Genomic DNA, 19,341 nt, shown 5'->3' on the forward strand with positions numbered 1-19,341 from the left:
AACCCACCCCTGCTCACTGTGTATTACAGTGATAAATCCACCCGTGTTGTTAGTTTAGGGTTTTGTTTAGTGGTGAAATGTAAAATGTTCTCTGGCCATGGCTTGGTGGGGGGGAAATCATGTGTGTGGGTGGGTGTGGCCAACTTTTTTTAATTTTTAAAGCATTTTTTATTACCTATTTGCCTGAACCGGTAGTAAAAAATGCTTTAGGAAGTGAAGAAAAAAAAAAGGTTCAACTGTGCTGGGCAATTCTGGGAACCTTCCCCCCCCCACACTTTTTAAAGCATTTTTTCCCTGCCAGTTCGGGCGAACAGACAAGAACAAAATGCTTTAAAAAGTGGGGGGGCGGGGGAGAGAAAGTTTCCAACGATCCCGCGGCTCACAGCTGAGCCATGCGATCCTCGGAAGCATTTTTTTACTACCGGTTTACTACTGGTTTACTAGGGAACCAATGACAATAATCCCTACTGGTTCGCGCAAACTGGTGTGAACCGGTAGACTTTCACCCCTGGTTTTGTTAACTTGGATTCTAGCAAAAACAAGATTCCACCAACTATTAGTGAGTCGGGCATCGAAGTTGAATTTATATGGGACTTGTTCCAGATCTTCAGCTTCATGGGTGATGTGGTCTTCTAAGAACATCTCACCTTTATTATCTTCCAGAACCGTGATGGCAAACCTGTGGCACGCGTGTCCGAAGTGACAGATGGAACCATGTTGCCTGGCATGCGCGGAGTCACCCGTTCCTCTTTTGGGTTTCTGGCGTGCATGCTTGCGCAATGATCAGCTGGTGTTCGTACATACAGCAGTGCCAGAAACTGGAAGAGCTGGTCTTCCATTTTCCGGTGTGAGCATGCATGCTGGCCACCTGACTGTCGCATGCACATGTGCACCAGTATTTGGAAGATTAGCTGGCTGAAACCAGAAGTTCATTTTACCGCACGTGCATACCCCCTGGGCAGCTTCTCTTCCAGGTTGTGGCCCAGACGAGCACGCATAGCCCATGTATGTGTACACGCTCCCTTTTCCACACTTGGTGTCGAAAAGGTTTGCCATCACTGCTCTAGAACAATAAAATACAATGCCGGTATTTCTTGTAGGGTCTATTTCCTGACATGACCTAAACCGGGACAGGCTGTTATCAATCTTGGAAGCTAGAGAGAGATGTGTCTTTTGACATAGATAGTCAAGGTATCTCAATCTTGAGTTTCATTCTCACGCCCTCCTGGTTCTCGGGGTCAAGATGACTTCATAACAGTTGCTGCAAGCCTTCTCCAAGGTTATTGCCCAACACCCTTGTACCTAATGCTCATTCTACTCTGCAATTAATGGGTGTTACGTTACACTTATAACCCACTCTTCCTCTAGTCTCTTAAAAGCACCTGATATGGATCTTCCCACACTTTGTCCCAACTACAAAGAATCTCTCACCTTAGATTAAGCTGAGAGATATATACTTTACCTAAAACCACCTGCTTAGCTTCAGGATTGATTGAAAAAGTCAAACTGAGTCTTACTAGTCTTACACCAACAGTTTCACCACAAGGATAAGTAGTGACATTGTCCACTAATCGTGGACCTTCCTTGGTGGGAAAAGGAACAGATGATATGATTAAATGTTGCAGCATAGAATTAAAAAAGGGTCATTTACATATTTATGTCTGGGGCGCAAGCTTGTATTATGATGTCACTCTGCATGCCACCATTTCGATGTAATCTCAGTTGCAGATGAACTACAAATCCCACTGTGTTTTCTTGGAAAGGAACATGGGTAACGCAAGAGATTCCATCTTCCTATCCTGTCCTGTTCATGTCAGAGGCACCGTTTAAGGTGCTTCTGGGTTGAAAGGATTAGCCAGTGATATCACCTTTGCTAGGGGACGCCCCTGTTGAGTTGGAGCGAATGATGGGAGCTTACCCTGCCACATTACACCCGGGGCTCGAACGCGGGCTTGCTAACCGCCAACCCAGCATCCCAACCATGTGGGCCACCCCCTTCCTTCCTACCTACTTAGCTGAAAAAGAAAGGAATGCCATGATCCTGGAGCTTGGATGAGGAGGCAGTGACAAGCGATGTTTGTCCACTGAGAAATAGCTCAATTTCCCAAGTCTGTGTCAACCCTTAGCCCTTTTCCATTTTCTCCTGGCCCAGTATAACCCCCTGTCTTCTGCTTGGTGTAGTCCCCCTTATATAGAGGGGGGGGGACTTCTTATGCCCCTAAACAATATTTTATTCTGTAAGGAAGAATGAGTAAATATAAGAAGGTGATAATTATTAAAAGATCAAAAAAAAGGAAGAGAAGAGCAAAGCAAAAAAATTTAGCAGGGATTTTGCAAAGGGCTGTGATTGAAGTTAGATGATTGAGATCAAGGCTCATCCCTGGGGAAGAAAATTGAATTCAAGAGGAATACCCCAAACCAAAGTCCCCTATCCAAGATGTCCATCTCAGAATCCCAATCAAATTTCCTCGTTTTGTTTCTTCCTGAGTCTAAGCTGAACTGCACTTGTTACTCAAGTGAGAACTGCTCCGGTCGAGTTCCTGCCCGTTGGCTTTCCATTTTCCCACCGATCCCTTGTCATCTGTTGGGAGGATGCCCAGCGTTGGCCGTTGGCACCAACAACAAAGGCAGGACTAGGAGAAACAAAACAGAGGTCATTTAAGGCAAGAATGGAGAGGCTGCAGGCTTCTGGTATTGGTTCCTCTGTCCTTACCCAGTATTGGAGGAGAATAAGTTGAGATTGAACAGACCACAAACAGGTTCATCAATCACCAGTGAAGTTTGTCTCATTTTTTCCTGACTCAAGATAGGCCCAAGAAGTCACTAATTGTAGCTGTGCCTTCCCACCCTCTGTCCTTCAGAATTACATCATAGCAATATCATTCTAGACATATACTGTATATACAATATACTTATATATTTTACAGCACGCTCTGGGTGAGAATGTATTTTACAGTCCCCCAACAATCTGGGACCTCACTGACTTTGGAAGGATGGAAGGCTGAGTCAACCTTGAGCCCCCTCAGGATTGAACTCCAGGCTGTGGGCAGAATTAGCCTGCAATAGCGCACTTAACCATTGCTCCACCAGCCACCACCAGGTCTCCAGTTAAGGTGGCGGTAACCACAGCTAGCCTAATTCTGCTTGCTAGGGTTAAAGAGAAGGGATTGTGCTCTCCACCCCACAAGAGATGATTTGATACTGCTTGTAAACCATCTACTTTTCATCTGAGTGGAGTTGGAGCCAAAAAAGATTGCAAGACATAGAACTAAGGAACAAACTGTGTGTTCTCAAAGAATAGGGATTTCAATCTTGAATCGGGACCAGAAGTTTCATCTTCCGAGCTTCTGGATTCATGCTGGAACCCTTCTAGTTCCCTGAAGATGGGCTCCAGCACGAGTCCAAAAGCTCAGAAGATAAAACCTCTGGTCCCGATGACCAACCCAGGTTGGACCCTGCAACATTATCCTGGGACACCCACATTTGCCTTCTTTCAGAAGAAGCGTAATAACAAAAAGTTCCTTTCTATTTTTGATGATACAGATCTGATGCCTCTGTTCAACATGTCGTCCTCTCCCTCCCTCCCTCCCATCACATGCCATCTTTTCATCAGCTCTCTTACCTGAAAGCAATTCTTAAATTTCCGGCTAACAAAATAGAGAGCCACAGGGTTGATGCAGGAATTGAGAGAGGCCATGTTGATGCCGAAGTAATCCATAACCAGAAGGAAACTGGATGGAAGGAGACAAGAAAGAGCCATCAGGTAGAAGCAAGAGAACATCTTCAAGGACAAAGTTAACTCTTGATGACTCCAATAATATATCCAGCGTTTCTCTTGGCTACGGAAGAGGTTCTCATTGCCTTCCCAGCTTCTGGAATGTTTTTTCAACTTCCCAACCTAGTTTGTAGCCTTCCCTACTTTATCTTATTCAATTATTAACTAGGATTTAACCCTCTTAGCTTTCTCTATTAGCAGAGCTGAGGTCAAGCTATTTGTTTTCTTTGACAATTCTTTCAGTTCAAGCCAAATTATCCAGATCTTCCAAAGGACTGCTTATGCCCTGGTTAGTTTATGGCTTGACTGTTGCAAGGCACTCTCCATGGAGCTTCCCTTGAAGACCACCTGGAAGCCCCAACTGGTTCAGGATACATTAGCGTGACCAGTTGTGGGCATGCCTTGGCATAGCCATGTAACATTTATCTTCACTGGTTGCCAGGTTGCTTCCACTTGCAATTTGAAGTGCTGGTTGTTACCTATAAAGATATACATGGCATAGGGCTTGATTACTTGAGGGACCACCTGTCGTCCAAAGTATCTGCCCAGCTAATTTGATCTTGTAGGGTTGAGGCACTCTGGGACTCTTCAATTAAACAAGGAGTCCCCAGAAGTGGCAGTTTTAAGACTTGTGGACTTCAGCTCCCAGAATTCCCCTGAGTGGTTGAGGTATTCTGGGAGCTGAAGTCCACAAGTCTTAAAGTTGTTTGGAGACCCTGGATTAAATCAACCCTTATCTTGCAGAAGAAGCTTCCTGAAACATAGGAAGATCCTTGTGAAAGGATCTTGACAAAGGATCTACAATAGCAGTAGACTTATATACCGCTTCATAGGCCTTTCAGGCCTCTCTAAGCGGTTTACAGAGAGTCAGCATATTGCCCCCAACAATCTGGGTCCTCATTTTACCCACCTCGGAAGGATGGAAGGCTGAGTCAACCCTGAGCCGGTGAGATTTGAACCGCTGACCTGCTGATCTAGCAGTAGCCTGCAGTGCTGCATTTAACCACTGCGCCACCTTGGCTCTTACACGCATCACATGGTGATGAGTACTAAATCTTCTGTCCTGATGATGCCAGATTCACTTCCATGATCAAAGCAATAGTTAGATCAGCCTGAAGACCTTGCATTTTGGGGAAAAGGCCATTAAAATCTTGACATTGGTTAGTACCAAGCTTCTTTAGATGTTCATCACACCTTCACAGCCCTACCTCAAGACTTTACATTGCTTTTGTCAAAGATGTGTGCTGTTCATAGCTCTCTTGTTTACAATTTTATGGAGCTTCCCTAATGGATGTTATCATGAAGGTCCCAGCTGGGGTGGAAAGATGGCATAGCCATAATTGAATCAATACATTTAAGAATCTATAAGTAAAGCAAGTAATTGTCCAAACCATTTAGATTTTTTAAAAAAAGTCTCAACCATCACCGCATGGCATTTCTGTGTATTGATCTCACCTAAGCAGCTCACATCTATCCACATCTTGTGGGTCATAGATGGTTTTCTTGAGGATCCTACTGAGATGAAGAGGAAGCCAGCAGAGGGCAAAGATAACCACGAGACAGAACACTGTCTTGGCCACTTCTCGGCGCTGGAAAACACACATGTTATCATTGACATGAACAGAACCTTGGGAAAAGATGAAGCATTCTCTCATACTTCATCCTGTCTTCTCCAATGTTTAGGTCAGTCCTTACAAGCTTCAGCCTTTTCCTGCTTCCCATTTTATTTCTCTTTTCCTCTTGCTTCATTTATTTGGGTTACGGTTGTCTTAAATTGCTGTTAATCACCCAGAATGATAAGGTGAGATGAAGAGCCATATTAAACTTTCAAATAAAACTTAAGTAACTTGGTCCTTAACACCAATAAGACCAAGGAGCTTATAGTGGACTATAGAAAGAATAGATCAGACATCCAGCCCTTGCTTACCAATGGAGACCGAGTGGAGCAAGTGACCAGTTTTAGGTTTCTGGGTGTCATCATAAATAAGGACCTGACCTGGGTTAGCTCACATTGCAGCCCTGGTCAAAAGGGCCCAGCGGAGATGATGCTACCTAAGACTTCTCAGGAAACAACACCTGAATGGGAAAACTGCTGGTGTTCTACCACTGCACCATAGAGAGCATTTTAACTTACTGCCCCTGTGTCTGGTTTGCCAATTGCACAGTGGCAGATAGGACAGCCCTCTAGAGGGTTAACATCATTGCCCAGAGGATCATTGGTTGCCCTCTCCCCTCTTTGGAAGAGCTTTATAGCTCCCCCTGCCTTAAGAAAGTTCAAACCATCCTTAAAGATCCATCTCATCCTGGGCACCCCCTTTTTTTAAAAAAATAAAATAAAAATAAAATTACTATAAAATAAAATAAATTGCAATAAAATAAATTACAATGAAATAATAAAAAATAAAATAATAAATACAATAGTAAAATAATAAAATAAAATAAAACAAATAAAATAAAATAAAACAAATAAAATAAAATAAATAAAACAAATAAAATAAAATAAATAAAACAAATAAAATAAAATAAATAAAAAAACAAAACAAAATAAAACAAATAAAATAAAACATCAAATAAAACAAATAGAATAAAATAAAACAAATAAAATAAAAAAATAAATAAGGTAAAACAAATAAAATAAAACAAATAAAATAAAACAAAACAAATAAAATAAAATAAAACAAATAAAATAAAACAAATAAAGCAAATAAAATAAAACAAATAAAATAAAACAAATAAAATAAAACAAATAAAATAAAACAAATAAAATAAAACAAATAAAATAATGCAAATAAAATAAAACAAATAAAATAAAACAAATAAAATAAAGCAAATAAAATAAAACAAATAAAATAAAACAAATAAAACAAAACAAATAAAACAAAAGAAATAAAATAAAACAAATAAAATAAAACAAAATAAAAATAAAATAAAACTAATAAAATAAAACAATGAAATGAAATGAAATCAACTGAAAGATATGTGACCCCAGACAATTCCTCTTCACTCAATGCAGCCCAGGGAAGCCAAAAGGTGGGACAACCATGATTTAGATGGACAATTATGGAACAGTGGCAGGAAACTGAATGATAAAGTAAGGAAACCCCTCCCCTCCCCCTATGGTGTTTGAGCCAAAGATGAAAGTCTGCTCGATCTTAGCTAGGGGATCTCACCCGTTTCATGTGATCATTGAGGGCCAACCTCATGCCGTTGCTCTTGCTCAACATCTCGCAAGACATGAGGGAGTAGAAGACCCCAGTGCAGGCCAAAGGCAGGCAGAAGTAAAACCCAAAGAGCCACCAGTCTTTCACATCCTGGTAAAACTATAGAAAGAGGATAAGAAAGAAACAACATTCGATGAGTGAAATGCACCGCCGAGCTCACTCGCCTGCAGAAATTGGAATGGTTTTAAGTTTTGTGGCTGTGAGAACCAGCCAGGTCTGTCTTCTTAAAGAAACTGTAGTTAAACAATCCAGTTATTTAACCGTAGTTAAACAACCCATCAGTGGTGGGTTTCAAAAAATTTTCGAACCTACTCTGTGGGTGTGCCTTCCTTTGTGGGAGTGGCTTGCTGGCCATGTGACCTGGTGGGAGTGGCTTGCCGGCCATGTGTGTTCTCTCTCTCTCTCTCTCTCTCTCTCTCTCTCTCTCTCTCTCCTTCCTTCCTTTTGTCTGTCCCTTTTTCCTTTTTTCCTTTCATCTCTCTCTCACTTTTTCTTTCTTTTCTTTCTTTTTTTATTTCTTTCTTTCTTCCTTTCTTTCTATTTCTCTTTTTTTCTCTCTGTGTGAGTCTGTGTGTGTGTGTGTGTGTGTGTGTGTGTGTGTCAGTGGTGGGTTTCCAAAATTTTGGGAACCTCTTCTGTAGGTGTGGCCTGCTTTCTGGTGGAACCTCTTCTACCCGATTCAGTAGATTTGACGAACCGGTTCTACCGAACTGGTGCGAACTGGTAGGAACCCACCTCTGCAACCCAGTGATGGCTATGTTGTAGGAATTCAGCCTTTTTTTTTAACCATGTCAGGCAAGTTCTGGAGTGCAGGACATCTACCCAAGCTAACTCAGAGTAAATAAAGATAGGCTTGTTCTAGAGAGTGCTTTCGTCTGCTTTTTCTGTATTGTGGATGAACAGATTTCACCAGAATCTTGCTCCACATAGACTCCTGCCCAGTGGTGGGTTGCAGGCGGTACGCAGCTGGAGCATTGTGGAGGCTTGCGGAGGCTAAGACATATGCATGTGTGTGCATGCGCACTGTGCACGTCCATGGGGGCGCGGCCGGGCCCGTTCCAACCAATCTGGACCCGCCCACTGCTCTCCCCCCCACTGTAGCTGTAGGGAATAGAAGCTCTTGCCCCTATCTCTCTATGGTGCCCTTTCTATTTCCAAATTTGGGGGGGGGGGTTGATAAATTTTATATATTTTATATTCATTGTTTTTAAGGGACGTTAGCTCTTCAGTCACATTCTGGGTTACAAAACATATTTGCCAAGCAATCATACCATGGAAAACTTTGACTTAGATGGTAGGTGGCACTCAGAGCCCTCCCTGCAGGCACGCCAGCCGTCACCCAAGCCCAGCTCCACAACGCATGCGCCCAAGCTTCCCACCAGCCAGCTGTTCTTCGGGTCTCTGCCATGCATTCTCAGGGCGCATGCAGAGGATGCGTGCACATTCACAGGGTGGGGAGGCGGGATGCATGTCTGGGGCCAGGGTGCTCACCCATGCCCCATTTTGGAAGGCCTCCTGCACCAACCTGGAAGCCAAAATGGGGCATGGGGGAGCCACACGAGGCCCACCTCTCCCCATTTTTGAGTATGGAAGGCCTCCTGCACCAACCTGGAAGCCAAAATGGGGCATGGGGGAGCCACACGAGGCCCCCCTCTCCCCATTTTTGAGTATGGAAGGCCTCCTGCACCAACCTGGAAGCAAAAACGGGGCATGGGGGAGCCACACGAGCCCCCCCCATTTTTGAGTATGGAAGGCCTCCTGCACCAACCTGGAAGCAAAAAAAATGGGCAAGAGGGGACATAGTGCATGCACAAGGGACGCATGTGCATGCATGGGGATGTCCATGCACATGTGTGTGGGGCAGTATCAGTGGTGGAATTCAAATAATTTAACCACCGGTTCTGTGCCCTAATGACCATCTGGGTAGGTGGGGCTCGGTAATCATGTGACTGGGGGTGCATAGCCAACTCAAGGTCACTCAGGTCGATGGGTGCTTCGCCTTAGCCGTTACAATGTAATAAGGGTTAACTGGAGAGGCAGTTTCTGTAAGCAGGACAACAAAGATTAGTCTAGAAACAACACCAGAATGTTTCCTTCCTTCCTGCCTTCCTTACAGGATTAGCCCTGTAAAGCGTAAAAAAACAAAAGGAGATTTCTTCCAACAACCGGTTCTCCCAACTGCTTAGAAAGTTACCAACCGGTTCGCCCGAATAGGTGCGAACCAGCTGAATCCCACAACTGGACAGTATGCATGCATGGGTGTGTGTGTGCTCGCATTGCATTTTGGGGTTTCGTGGGTGGGTGGGTATATTTTGGGCATGGTTAACCATCACAATCATACATTTAACGTTAAGCCTATTGGTTGGTCAACTTCTCTGTTTCCTATTACCGCCAAAGGAAACAACCCACCGTCAAAAAGCTGGAGGTTTGCTCGGGAGCCAGCAAGCAAACCCAGTGGATCTGTTCCCTGTATTCCAGTTTCACCAAGTCAAAAGCGATGGCTTCTGGGATAGCCAGGATGATGGCCACGGCCCAAATGAAGGTCACCTCCACTGCCTTCCACATGGGGATCCCAATGCCCTGGATCCGGCTCCAGGAAGCCACAGCTCGGTACCTAGAGGAGAAACGGAGGAGATGCTCTTTGCCAGAGGAAAAGGTTATTCCGTCAAAACGGGAAATGCTCGGAAAAGACTTGATTACCGGTCTATGCTGAGAGCACAAAGGCTTAGGACGGTGATGCCGACAGAGGCCTTCTGTATGAATGGCACCAGTTTGCAGATCTGCACCCCGAAAGGCCAATCTTCGGCAAGAAGCTGGGAAGAAAAACAAAGGAAGGAACTCAGCGTTATTTCTCCATCATGAGCCGTGGTGGCGCAGTGGTTAGAGTGCAGTACTGCAGGCTACTTGTGCTGACTGCCGGCTGCCTGCAATTTGGCAGATCGAATCTCACCAGGCTCAAGGTTGACTCAGCCTTCCATCCTCCTGAGGTGGGTAAAAAGGGGACCCAGATCGTTGGGGACAATATGCTGACTCTGTAAACCGCTTAGAGAGGGCTGGAAAGCACTGCAAAGTGATATATAAGTCTAAGTGCTATTGCTCTTCCCCATTGACTTTGCTTGTCAGAAGCTGACCAAAAGGGGATCACGTGACCCCGGGACACTGCAACCGTCATAAATATGAGTCAGTTGCCAAGCGTCTGAATGTTGATCACGTGACTATAGGGATGCTGCAATGATCGTAAGTGTGAAAAATGGTCATAAGTCACTTTTTCAGTGCTGTTTTAAACGGTCACTAAGTGAACTGTTGTAAGTCAAGGACTACCTGTATAGTCTCTCCAGAATCATCATCATGTAATAGAATGCGTCCTTGACTCCCAGCATCTCGGGGCTGTTAAACCTGCTGGCTTTATATTTTTATTTAGAATCTGTCCGTATACGACCCCTCTATCAGTGGTGGGTTCCTACCAGTTTAGACCGATTCGGCTGATCCGGTAGTGGTTTGGCGGCCAGAGTCGCTGGAACTGGCAGTGACCCAGATCTGCCACACCCCCGAACCACTTCTCCCGGCAGCGTCATAGATGCTTCCATCTTGTTTTTGGGTTCTACGTATACACAGAAAATTTTTAATCGCACTGCCCATGTGCGCATGGCACACATCAAAGGTGCATGGCACACATCAAATGCATGTGGCATGCATCAAAGGTGCATGGCACTCATCAATGGCACATGGCACTCATCAAGTGTGCATGGCATGCATCAAAAGCATGTGGCATGCATCAAAGGTGCATGGCACTCATCAAGGGTGCATGGCACACATCAAACACATGTGGTATGCATCAAAGGTGCATGTCATGCATCAAGGGTGCATGACATTCATCAAGGGTGCATGGCGTGTATCAAATGCATGTAGCATGTATCAAATGTGCATGGCACTCATCAAAGGTGCATGGCATTCATGAAGAGTGCATGGCATGTATCAAACGCATGTGGCATGCATCAATGGTGCATGGCACTCATCAATGGCACATGGCACTCATCAAGGGTGCATCGCATGCATCAAAAGTCTGTGGCATGCATCAAAGGTGCATGGCACTCGTCAAGGTCTCTTCAAGCTCTATTCTGATAAATTGATGCAAACTATTGATATACTATTTCTTCTATTCTGATTCCTGACTTCTTGCCCCTGACCCCTATCTTTAAAAATGCAAAGAGCAAGAAAAGTGGGAACTTAACATAAAAACTACCAGGTGCCCCTAAAACGGAATTAAGAAGGCTAGATTTTATTGTAATTTATGAATGGCTGACAGTCAGTTGACAGCCAGAGAGCAGAGCTGGTCCACCCTCTCCAGACTGAATTAGTTCTTTCCCTGAAGATTTATGCATGTGGTCCAACACGAGCCTTTCCTTTCTCATAATCGCTCATGAATGGTGGTTGTATGTTTACATTCTCTGCATTTCTGGGTAATCTTCTGACCTAAACAGAAGCCAGGGAGAAATATTAAAATGTTAACAACGTCATTAGCTACGAGGTTGAACTACACCGCCTACAGTCTGACTTAAGGATAGTACACAAAACTGTCTGTTGCAATCTCCTACCTGTCAACGACTACTTCAGCTTCAACCACAATAATACACAGGCCAACAATCGATACAAACTCAAGGTAAACCGCTCCAAACACGATTGCAGGAAATATGACTTCAGCAACAGAGTGGTCAAGGCCTGGAATGCCTTGTGAATACATCTACATTTATCCCTCTGCAGTAAAGGCTAACTTTGACTCCAGGAACATTTCATGCCTGAGATTTGGTCCCATCGCAGAAGAAATACAAGTGGTTAGAGATATCACGCAGCTGTATGGTAGGATCCATAAATAGATGTCGAATGATTGCATAAGAATGTGAGATGCAAAGGACAAAATTTGCAATCCCATCAGTAGTTTTGACCAATACCCTGTAAGGATTATACAACAGACCACTGGGAACACCGGGATCTAGGTTCAAATGGCAGCTGGCATTCTAGTAAAACCAGTTAATTTTCTTTCAAGCCTAGAAAAAGTATTTTGGGGGGGGGGGGGATCAAAAGCACACCCTTGAGGGAAGAAGAGCAGAATTTGCAATTTCTTGCAGTTTTTTTCACTGAGATAAAGGGGATGGATATGGACTGATAAAATACTGTTTCTCTGAAAATAAGACCTTCCCCAAAATATTGCAACACAGCTGAAGCCACGAGGTGTCCACGCTCACTGCCTCCTGAACCTCAAAAATAATAAGACCTCCCCGAAAATAAGTACTTATTTCGGGGGTCAAAAGAAAATAAGACTCTGTCTTATTTTCGGGGAAACATGGTAGTAACATCTCCGAAAATTGTGAAGATTATTCTGTAAGCATTCATGGCAGTTGAACTGTCTTGCAGACTGCAGTTTTAATGGATCTTTCTTTCTTTCTTTCTTTCTTTCTTTCTTTCTTTCTTTCTTTCTTTCTTTCTTTCTTTCTTTCTTTGTTATGCTGTGGGAGATTGGATGGCAATCCTTTGCTTAAACTTATTTTTTTTTTAAATAATAATAATGGGAGACTGCCAGGAGTCTGAAATCATGTGGTATACAAATTGAAATTGATAAATAAATGAGTCATTGAGGTTAGACTGAGAAGTATTTGTACTAGACGGAATAGTTCCAAATAAAGCTTATGATAAGTTAAATGAGGAATGAGTAAAGAACCCCAGATTTAATAAGTGTAAACAGCATTTATGAAGATTCAATAAGTGTTTGTTTCCTACTAAACAAAACTCCATGTAAGTTACATTAAGAAATGTTTGCTCTAGGAAACTTAATCATTAAAGACAGCTTTATTTTCGATTTAACTGAAAATATGTGTTTTGGTTGATTTTTTTTTTACTTACTTGAACTTTTGCACGATATTCTAATTTTTCGGGTTTCACCTGTACAAGGATTATCTCAATTTTAAAATCTTTATGACCTTCTAACTCTACTTCAACAGCCAGAATATATAAGGGGGTCACTTATAATTTTGGGATTACTTATGTTAATGTCTTTATTTGCCATCTTTATCATTTTTATTTTATTATTAGCTGATAACCTGGCATTGCCCGGTTATTTCTTTATTCTAATCCATACATTTGTCCTCAAAAATAATCCCGGGCCAAACGTAGTACTGTGGAGTATTGTGAAGCCATTACCATGGCAACTCCACTGCACTGTACAATAGAAGCCATTTTACGGCAGTACGGTAGAAGCCATTTTAAAACACAACAGGCTGTATCTTAACAGAACACCCCACCCCTCTGAGGCACATTAGGGATGTCTTACCCCCACAATATTTGTTTCCAGAAAGTAAGTTATCGGTATACCAAGTTTGGTTGAAATTGCTTGAGGTGTTCCAGAATTATGTTGGAACATACACACACAGCCAGATAGATAGATAGATAGATAGATAGATAGATAGATAGATAGATAGGTAGGTAGGTAGGTAGGTAGGTAGGTAGGTAGGTAGGTAGGTAGGTAGGTAGATAGATAGATGATAGATAGATAGATAGATAGATAGATAGATAGATAGATAGATAGATAGATAGATAGATAGATAGATATGTAGATAGATATGTAGATAGATAAGATATAAAATACAAAAAAGAAAAGAAAATAGGAAATGGAGAGAAAGGGAACGGGGAAAACTGGAAACACTGGGAACAGGCTCCAGCTCTTCTTCTGCCCCACTGATGTCTGACTCCGAAGGCAGCTGATAACTGTCAGATGGCCCTGGCCCCCTCTCTGCTCCCGACACAGAGCCCTCATCAGAGCCTTCCCCAGACTCCAGGACTGGCCCATGTTCCTCCCCAACCTCCTCACTATCCGAATCTGCTGCCAGGTCTGCAAGCCACTGGCAGACCACCACAATGGTTTTGAAATGAATTGCTGCAGATTCTTGTAAGTATATCGTGCGTTATTATCAGGGAGTTCCTGAAAGTGGAATAATTGGAATTAGGAACATGGAATAACCGACTCCTAACTTCTTCAAATATTCTCCACCTCCTGTTAAAAAAAATTTAAACTGGTAATGCTGAACTTTCGGTTCTTTTTCTTTTGCAGAGCAAAGCTGTGGGAGCAATGACCAAAGTCAGTAGGAGGAGAACCAGAGGTGGGTTCCTGCCAGTCCGCACCAATTTGGTAGAACCGGTTCGTCAAATCTACCGAACCGATTAGAAGAGGTTCCACCAGTGGACCTGGAAAGCAGGCCACACCTACAGGTTCCAGAATTTTTTGAAACCCACCACTGACACACACACACACAAACACACACACACACTCACACAGAGAGAGAAAGAGAAAGAAAGGAACAAAAAAAGAAAGAAAGAAAGAAAGAAAGAAAGAAGGAAAGAAAAAAGAAAGAAAAGGAAAAAGGGACAGAGACAAAAGGAAGGAAAGAGAGAGAGAGAGAGAGAGAGAGAGAGAGAGAAAGAAAGAAAGAAAGAAAGAAAGAAAGAAAGAAAGAAAGAAAGAAAGAAAACACATGGCCAGCAAGCCACTCCTACCAGGTCACATGGCTGGCAAGCCACTCCCACAAAGGAGGCCACACCCACAGAGTAGGTTTGAAAAATTTTTGAAACCCCCACTGAGGAGAACAGTGTTACAGGTGCAAAGCTAATTCCAGGCAAAAGGTGAGAGGGATGGCAGCTTCTCTCCAAAGGATCTCAAAATATTTGGATCCTATACATCCTCCACAAGGACATTTCCAGATTGAACTAAATCGGGTTCTTCTCTAAACTCCAACTGCTATAGGAGATATATACGCCAAGTTAAGGGAGATTGCTTTTTGGAATCCTTGCCAAGTTGACTTCTGATTACATTCAAAGGAGATGATTGTGTAAAAAAAAAAAAAACCCAAACAGAAATATCTGGGAAGGTGGAGTATGTGAAACAATTATGTTTCACAGATAGTTTGGCCTAGAGGCCTCCCATTTAGTCACATTTCACTCCCTTTTGACATCTGATTAAATTCTGGCTCTTGGACAATAGCTCTACTGTTCCTTCTACTGCAATGCTCTACTAGTGGTGGTAGGGAAGAATAATGTTGTAGTAGGATATACTGTATGCTCCATGCTTCCATTCTGATATTAGCAATGACTTTCAGTTCTCCTTATTCTTCCACATGCAAGTTTCCTGGTTTGTGAAGTCGGTACGGTGACAGGAGCAGAATGTTTTCAGTACCGCACCAGAAGGATATTTTTGGCCCCAAAAAATCCTATCCTATGTTTCATAGCCATATTTGTCACTTTCTTAGAATCACAGGCAGGGGTGAAATTCAGCAAGTTCTGACAGGTTCTGCAGAACCAGTAGCAGACATTTTGAGTAGTTCGGAGAACCGGCAAATACCACCTGTGGCTGGCCCCAGAGTGGGGTAAGAATGGAAATTTTGCAGTATCCTTCCCCAGGAGTGGGGAAGGAATGGAGATTTTGCATTATCCTTCCCCAAGATGTGAGGAGGGAATGGAGATTTTGCAGTATCCTTCCCCCAGGAGTGGGGAGGGAATGGAGATTTTGCAATATCCTTCCCTCCAGGAGTGAGGAGGGAATGGAGATTTTGTAGTATCCGTCCCCTGGAGTGGGGTGGAAATGGGAATTTTGCAGTATCCTTCCCCTGCCACGCCCACCAAGCCACGCCCACAGAACCGATAGTAAAAAAAAATGAATTTCACCACTGAGTAGGATGTATGCTCCATGCTTTAATTCTGATATTAGCAATGACTTTCAGTTCTCCTCATTCTTCCACATGCAAGTTTTCTGGTTTGTGAAGTCAGTAGGATTATATTTATCGGGTGACAGGAGCAGAATGTTTTCAGTACCCCACCAGAAGGATATTTTCAGCCCATAGAAATCCCATCCTAAGTTTCCTAGCCATATTTGTCCCTTTCATAGAATCATAGGATTGGAAAGGACCTTGGAGGTCTTCTACTCCAACCCCCTGCCCAAGGCGGTAGTCCTTATATCATCCTGGACAATCTATTCTTGAAAACTTCCCACAATGGAGCGCCCACAACTCCAGGAGGCAACCTGTTCCATTGATGAATCATTCATACTGCCAGTAAATTTCTCCTTAGTTTTAGGTTGGATCTCCCTCTGATGAGTTTCCATCCTGGCTGGAGAATTCTGGGAGTTGAAGTCCACAAGTCTTAAAGTTGTCTAATTTGGGGACCCTTGCCCCACACTATTTCAAACAAATGGTTGTTCAGTCCCTTCTTAAAAACTCCCAGTGTTGGAGCATTCATACTTTCTGGAGGCAAGTTGTTTAATTGATTAATTGTTCTCACTGTCAGGAAATTTCTCCTCAGTTCTAAGTTGCTTCTCTCCTTGATTAGTTTTCACCCATTGCTTCTTGTCCTGCCCTCAGGTGCTTTGGAGAATAGCTTGACTCCCTCTTCTTTGTGGCAGCCCCTCAAATATTGGAACACTGCTATCATGTCACCCCTAATCAAGGCTCTCTTCCCTGTAACAACCATTTAAGTAGTGGAAGATGGCTATTAGGTCCAGAAGTTGGTTCCTACTGGTTTGGCCCAATTCAGCTGAACTGGCAGTGGTATGGCTGTGTGGGTCGCTGGAACTGGCAGCGACCCAGGCCTGCCACACCCTCGAGCTCCCTGGTCGGCACCATCAGCTCTGCCATCTTGTTTTTAAGGTCTGCGCATGCGCAGAACAATTTTAATTGAAATTTGCATCCAGCGTGCATAGCGGCCATCCAGCACATGCCCAAGCGAACCGGCAGTAAAGCCAGCCGGAACCAACCCCTGCTTAGGTCCCTCCTAAGCCTTCTCTTCATTAATCTAAACATAGATCTCTTTCTTTATGTTGGACTGTACTATTTCAATCTATAGATCACAAAAGCAGCAGGACCTGCCAGGTTAGATGGCCAGGTCTCTGAAAAGGACCATTAGCATCCCTGCTATTCAGACCCATCTTCAACTGCCCTTATAACATCTGATCAATTTTTGGAAGTTGAGCTACAGAACGATAACTAACCATCACTTGACATCAGGGATCAGACTGGGAATTTTCTGTAGCTACTACATGGATGGTACCAATTTCTATGGACTCTTCCTGGCTTCATCCCAAGCAGATGCATCTCTTTACATCATGCATGTTGCTACCATTGCCAACCTTATATCTAAGCCTCTGTTGACTTCATCTCACCGATCAATCAAGTGGAGCTGGATTTGAAAGGAAGGGTGTCATAGCAACGTGATAAACCCAGTTGAATAGCAATGGTAAGTTATAAGTGGACGAATAAAATAAATAAATACCTTATACATATTTACGGGCAAAGCAATGAGGATGTAGAAGAGGTCTCCAAGGGCTAGGCTGGCAATGAGGACGTTGGGCCCATTTCTCATGCACTTATTCTTATAGATGATCCTGAGCAGGGTGGAATTTCCAATGATGCCCACGATGAAGATAGTACAAGAGACAAATGTGTTGATGTACTTGAAGGCTTCCCGGATTTCTGTTGGCTTCGTACACATGACTGGTAGAGGACCTTGTGGGGTGGCATCTCCAGAAAAGTCCTTCGACTGGTTGGAGGGGAGTCGCTGATCTGGGAAGACACCTGCTTGGATCATCTTGAAAGGTGGATCTTCTCCCAGAATCTCTAAAGATATGGTGCTGTCTTTGAAGCTGTTGGCTGTCTGGCTGGAGACACTCAAGATCAGGCAGGAGGCCAACGCTAGAGTAGTGAGATGTCTACCCATGGGGAAGCCAAGGTCAAAAACCCACACCGTTTTGTGTGTGTTGAGCATTGCAGTATTAACGATGTCTCCTAAGGTTGTCCTATTCTCATCTGCAGGTGGACGACACTTACAAAGAATCTGGATAACAAGAGAGAAAATATAAAAAGTGATATTAATATAAGCATGGCTTTCTTTTCATTTGGTTATTGTTCATAGAGGATAAGGATAAGTAACCCACAGAGCCCATGGGTCTTATATACGTACTCCCTATTTGAGTGGATCTCAGAGTCTCTTCTACTGCTTCTACTATTCTATTACCATAGAATTTTGCTATTAAAGTTGATGAATTAAACCCTAGGGTTGCAAATAAATAGGTATCTGCTTCTGTAGCTTCTAAAGGACAAGAAGTAAACTAAAAAAAATAGAACATGTGACATTCCAAGTTAAAAGGAAAACGTTAGAATTGACAGATGATAAGGTGATGTTTAAGCAAATAGGAAGCTGGGCACGCACAGTCTTACAAGTGTTATTTACTCCTCTTGATAGAATAGACCCTTATGGATTTAATGTTGGAAACTATGTAAGATCTGGGGAAGTACTAAATCCCTTCCCTCCAATGTCACCAGGAGCATCTGCCATACCAATGAAGGTGGAAGCGAGACCCTCTGTTGAATTAACAGGTCTGTTCTTTCGTTATTTGCTTCTGTGCCAACTAATGAAATTTTACTTAAGAAAGGTGTCACAGAGAGCTACATTTGGCCCATGCATGTCAGTAATGTTCCTCAAAAACTCAACGTCATTAGCTTCAATTACACTTTTCACTTTGTAAGGAGAAAGAGAAAGCCATTCTTCAATAACAATGGATAGCACAAAGGCAAGCAACCCATTTTCCCTTTAATAATTATTTGGTTGGAGTAATGCTTTCTAACCACTGCGCCACCAGAGCCGTAATGCCACAGTAGTTAAAATGCAGTATTGTAGGCTAACTCTGCCTGTAGCCAGGAGTTCAATTCTGACCGGCTCAAGGTTGACTCAGCCTTTTATCCTTCCAAGATCAGTAAAATGAGGATCCAGATTGTTTGAGTGCAAGATGCTGACTCTATAAAATGCTTGGACAGTGAAGCACTGTGAAGTGGTATATAAGTCTTAAGTGCTATTGCTATTTCAAGTCCCATCCAGCCACAGCATGCATGATAGCAAGGACATATAAAAATTGTACTGTGTATGGGATAAGTTACCAATTCCTAATATCTAGTTGGGTTTGATTAAGGCATGATATCATCAAAATATGTTGAAGTTAATTCTGAATGCGGGAGGTCAAAATGAGGGACACTGTCTTGGTTATTAGAAAGAAGAAACATCTTTCAGTTAAAGATGAAGTCATTGGGACTTTTAATTTTATACAAACAGTAAATTAGGTTAAATTATATTTCAGTTCTGTCCACATACTTTCTGATTTATTCTAACAGCTTAAGGTAAAGGTAAAGTTTCTCCTTGCACATCTGTGCTAGTTGTTCCCAACTGTAGGGGGCGGTGCTCATCTCCGTTTCAAAGCCGAAAAGCCTGTGCTGCCCGAAGATGTCTCTGGGGTCTCGTGGCTGGCATGATTAAACA

The 19,341-nt window shown here is 43.0% G+C and overlaps 1 protein-coding gene across 1 annotated transcript; it reads right to left on the minus strand.

Moving 5' to 3' along the window:
* Window positions 1–1,022: 1,022 nt before the first annotated feature.
* LOC106556195 (endothelin receptor type B) lies at window positions 1,023–17,842 on the minus strand. The gene is made up of 7 exons (XM_087727236.1): window positions 17,305–17,842; window positions 9,697–9,809; window positions 9,406–9,610; window positions 6,946–7,095; window positions 5,231–5,364; window positions 3,623–3,731; window positions 1,023–2,633 (listed from the first exon to the last, which is right to left on the minus strand). The coding sequence occupies exons 1-7, from the start codon at window positions 17,794–17,796 to the stop codon at window positions 2,490–2,492; spliced, it is 1,347 nt and encodes a 448-aa protein (XP_087583362.1). The 5' UTR covers window positions 17,797–17,842; the 3' UTR covers window positions 1,023–2,489.
* Window positions 17,843–19,341: the final 1,499 nt, after the last annotated feature.

This window comes from Thamnophis sirtalis, unplaced genomic scaffold (genome assembly GCF_051295495.1).
Source record: "Thamnophis sirtalis isolate CommonGarterSnake01/CBP01778 unplaced genomic scaffold, rThaSir2_p1.2 scaffold_13, whole genome shotgun sequence".
Lineage (NCBI taxonomy): Eukaryota > Metazoa > Chordata > Lepidosauria > Squamata > Natricidae > Thamnophis > Thamnophis sirtalis.

Excerpts from the sequence above, each read along its gene's own strand:
- LOC106556195 (XM_087727236.1), bottom strand. The coding sequence starts at position 17,796 with ATGCTCAACACACACAAAACGGTGTGGGTTTTTGACCTTGGCTTCCCC. Across the intron at positions 9,810-17,304 it reads TGCCCGTAAATATGTATAAG|CTTCTTGCCGAAGATTGGCC; the intron begins GTATTTATTTAT and ends TTTTCTTCCCAG. Across the intron at positions 3,732-5,230 it reads GATAGATGTGAGCTGCTTAG|TTTCCTTCTGGTTATGGATT; the intron begins GTGAGATCAATA and ends CCTTCCATCCAG.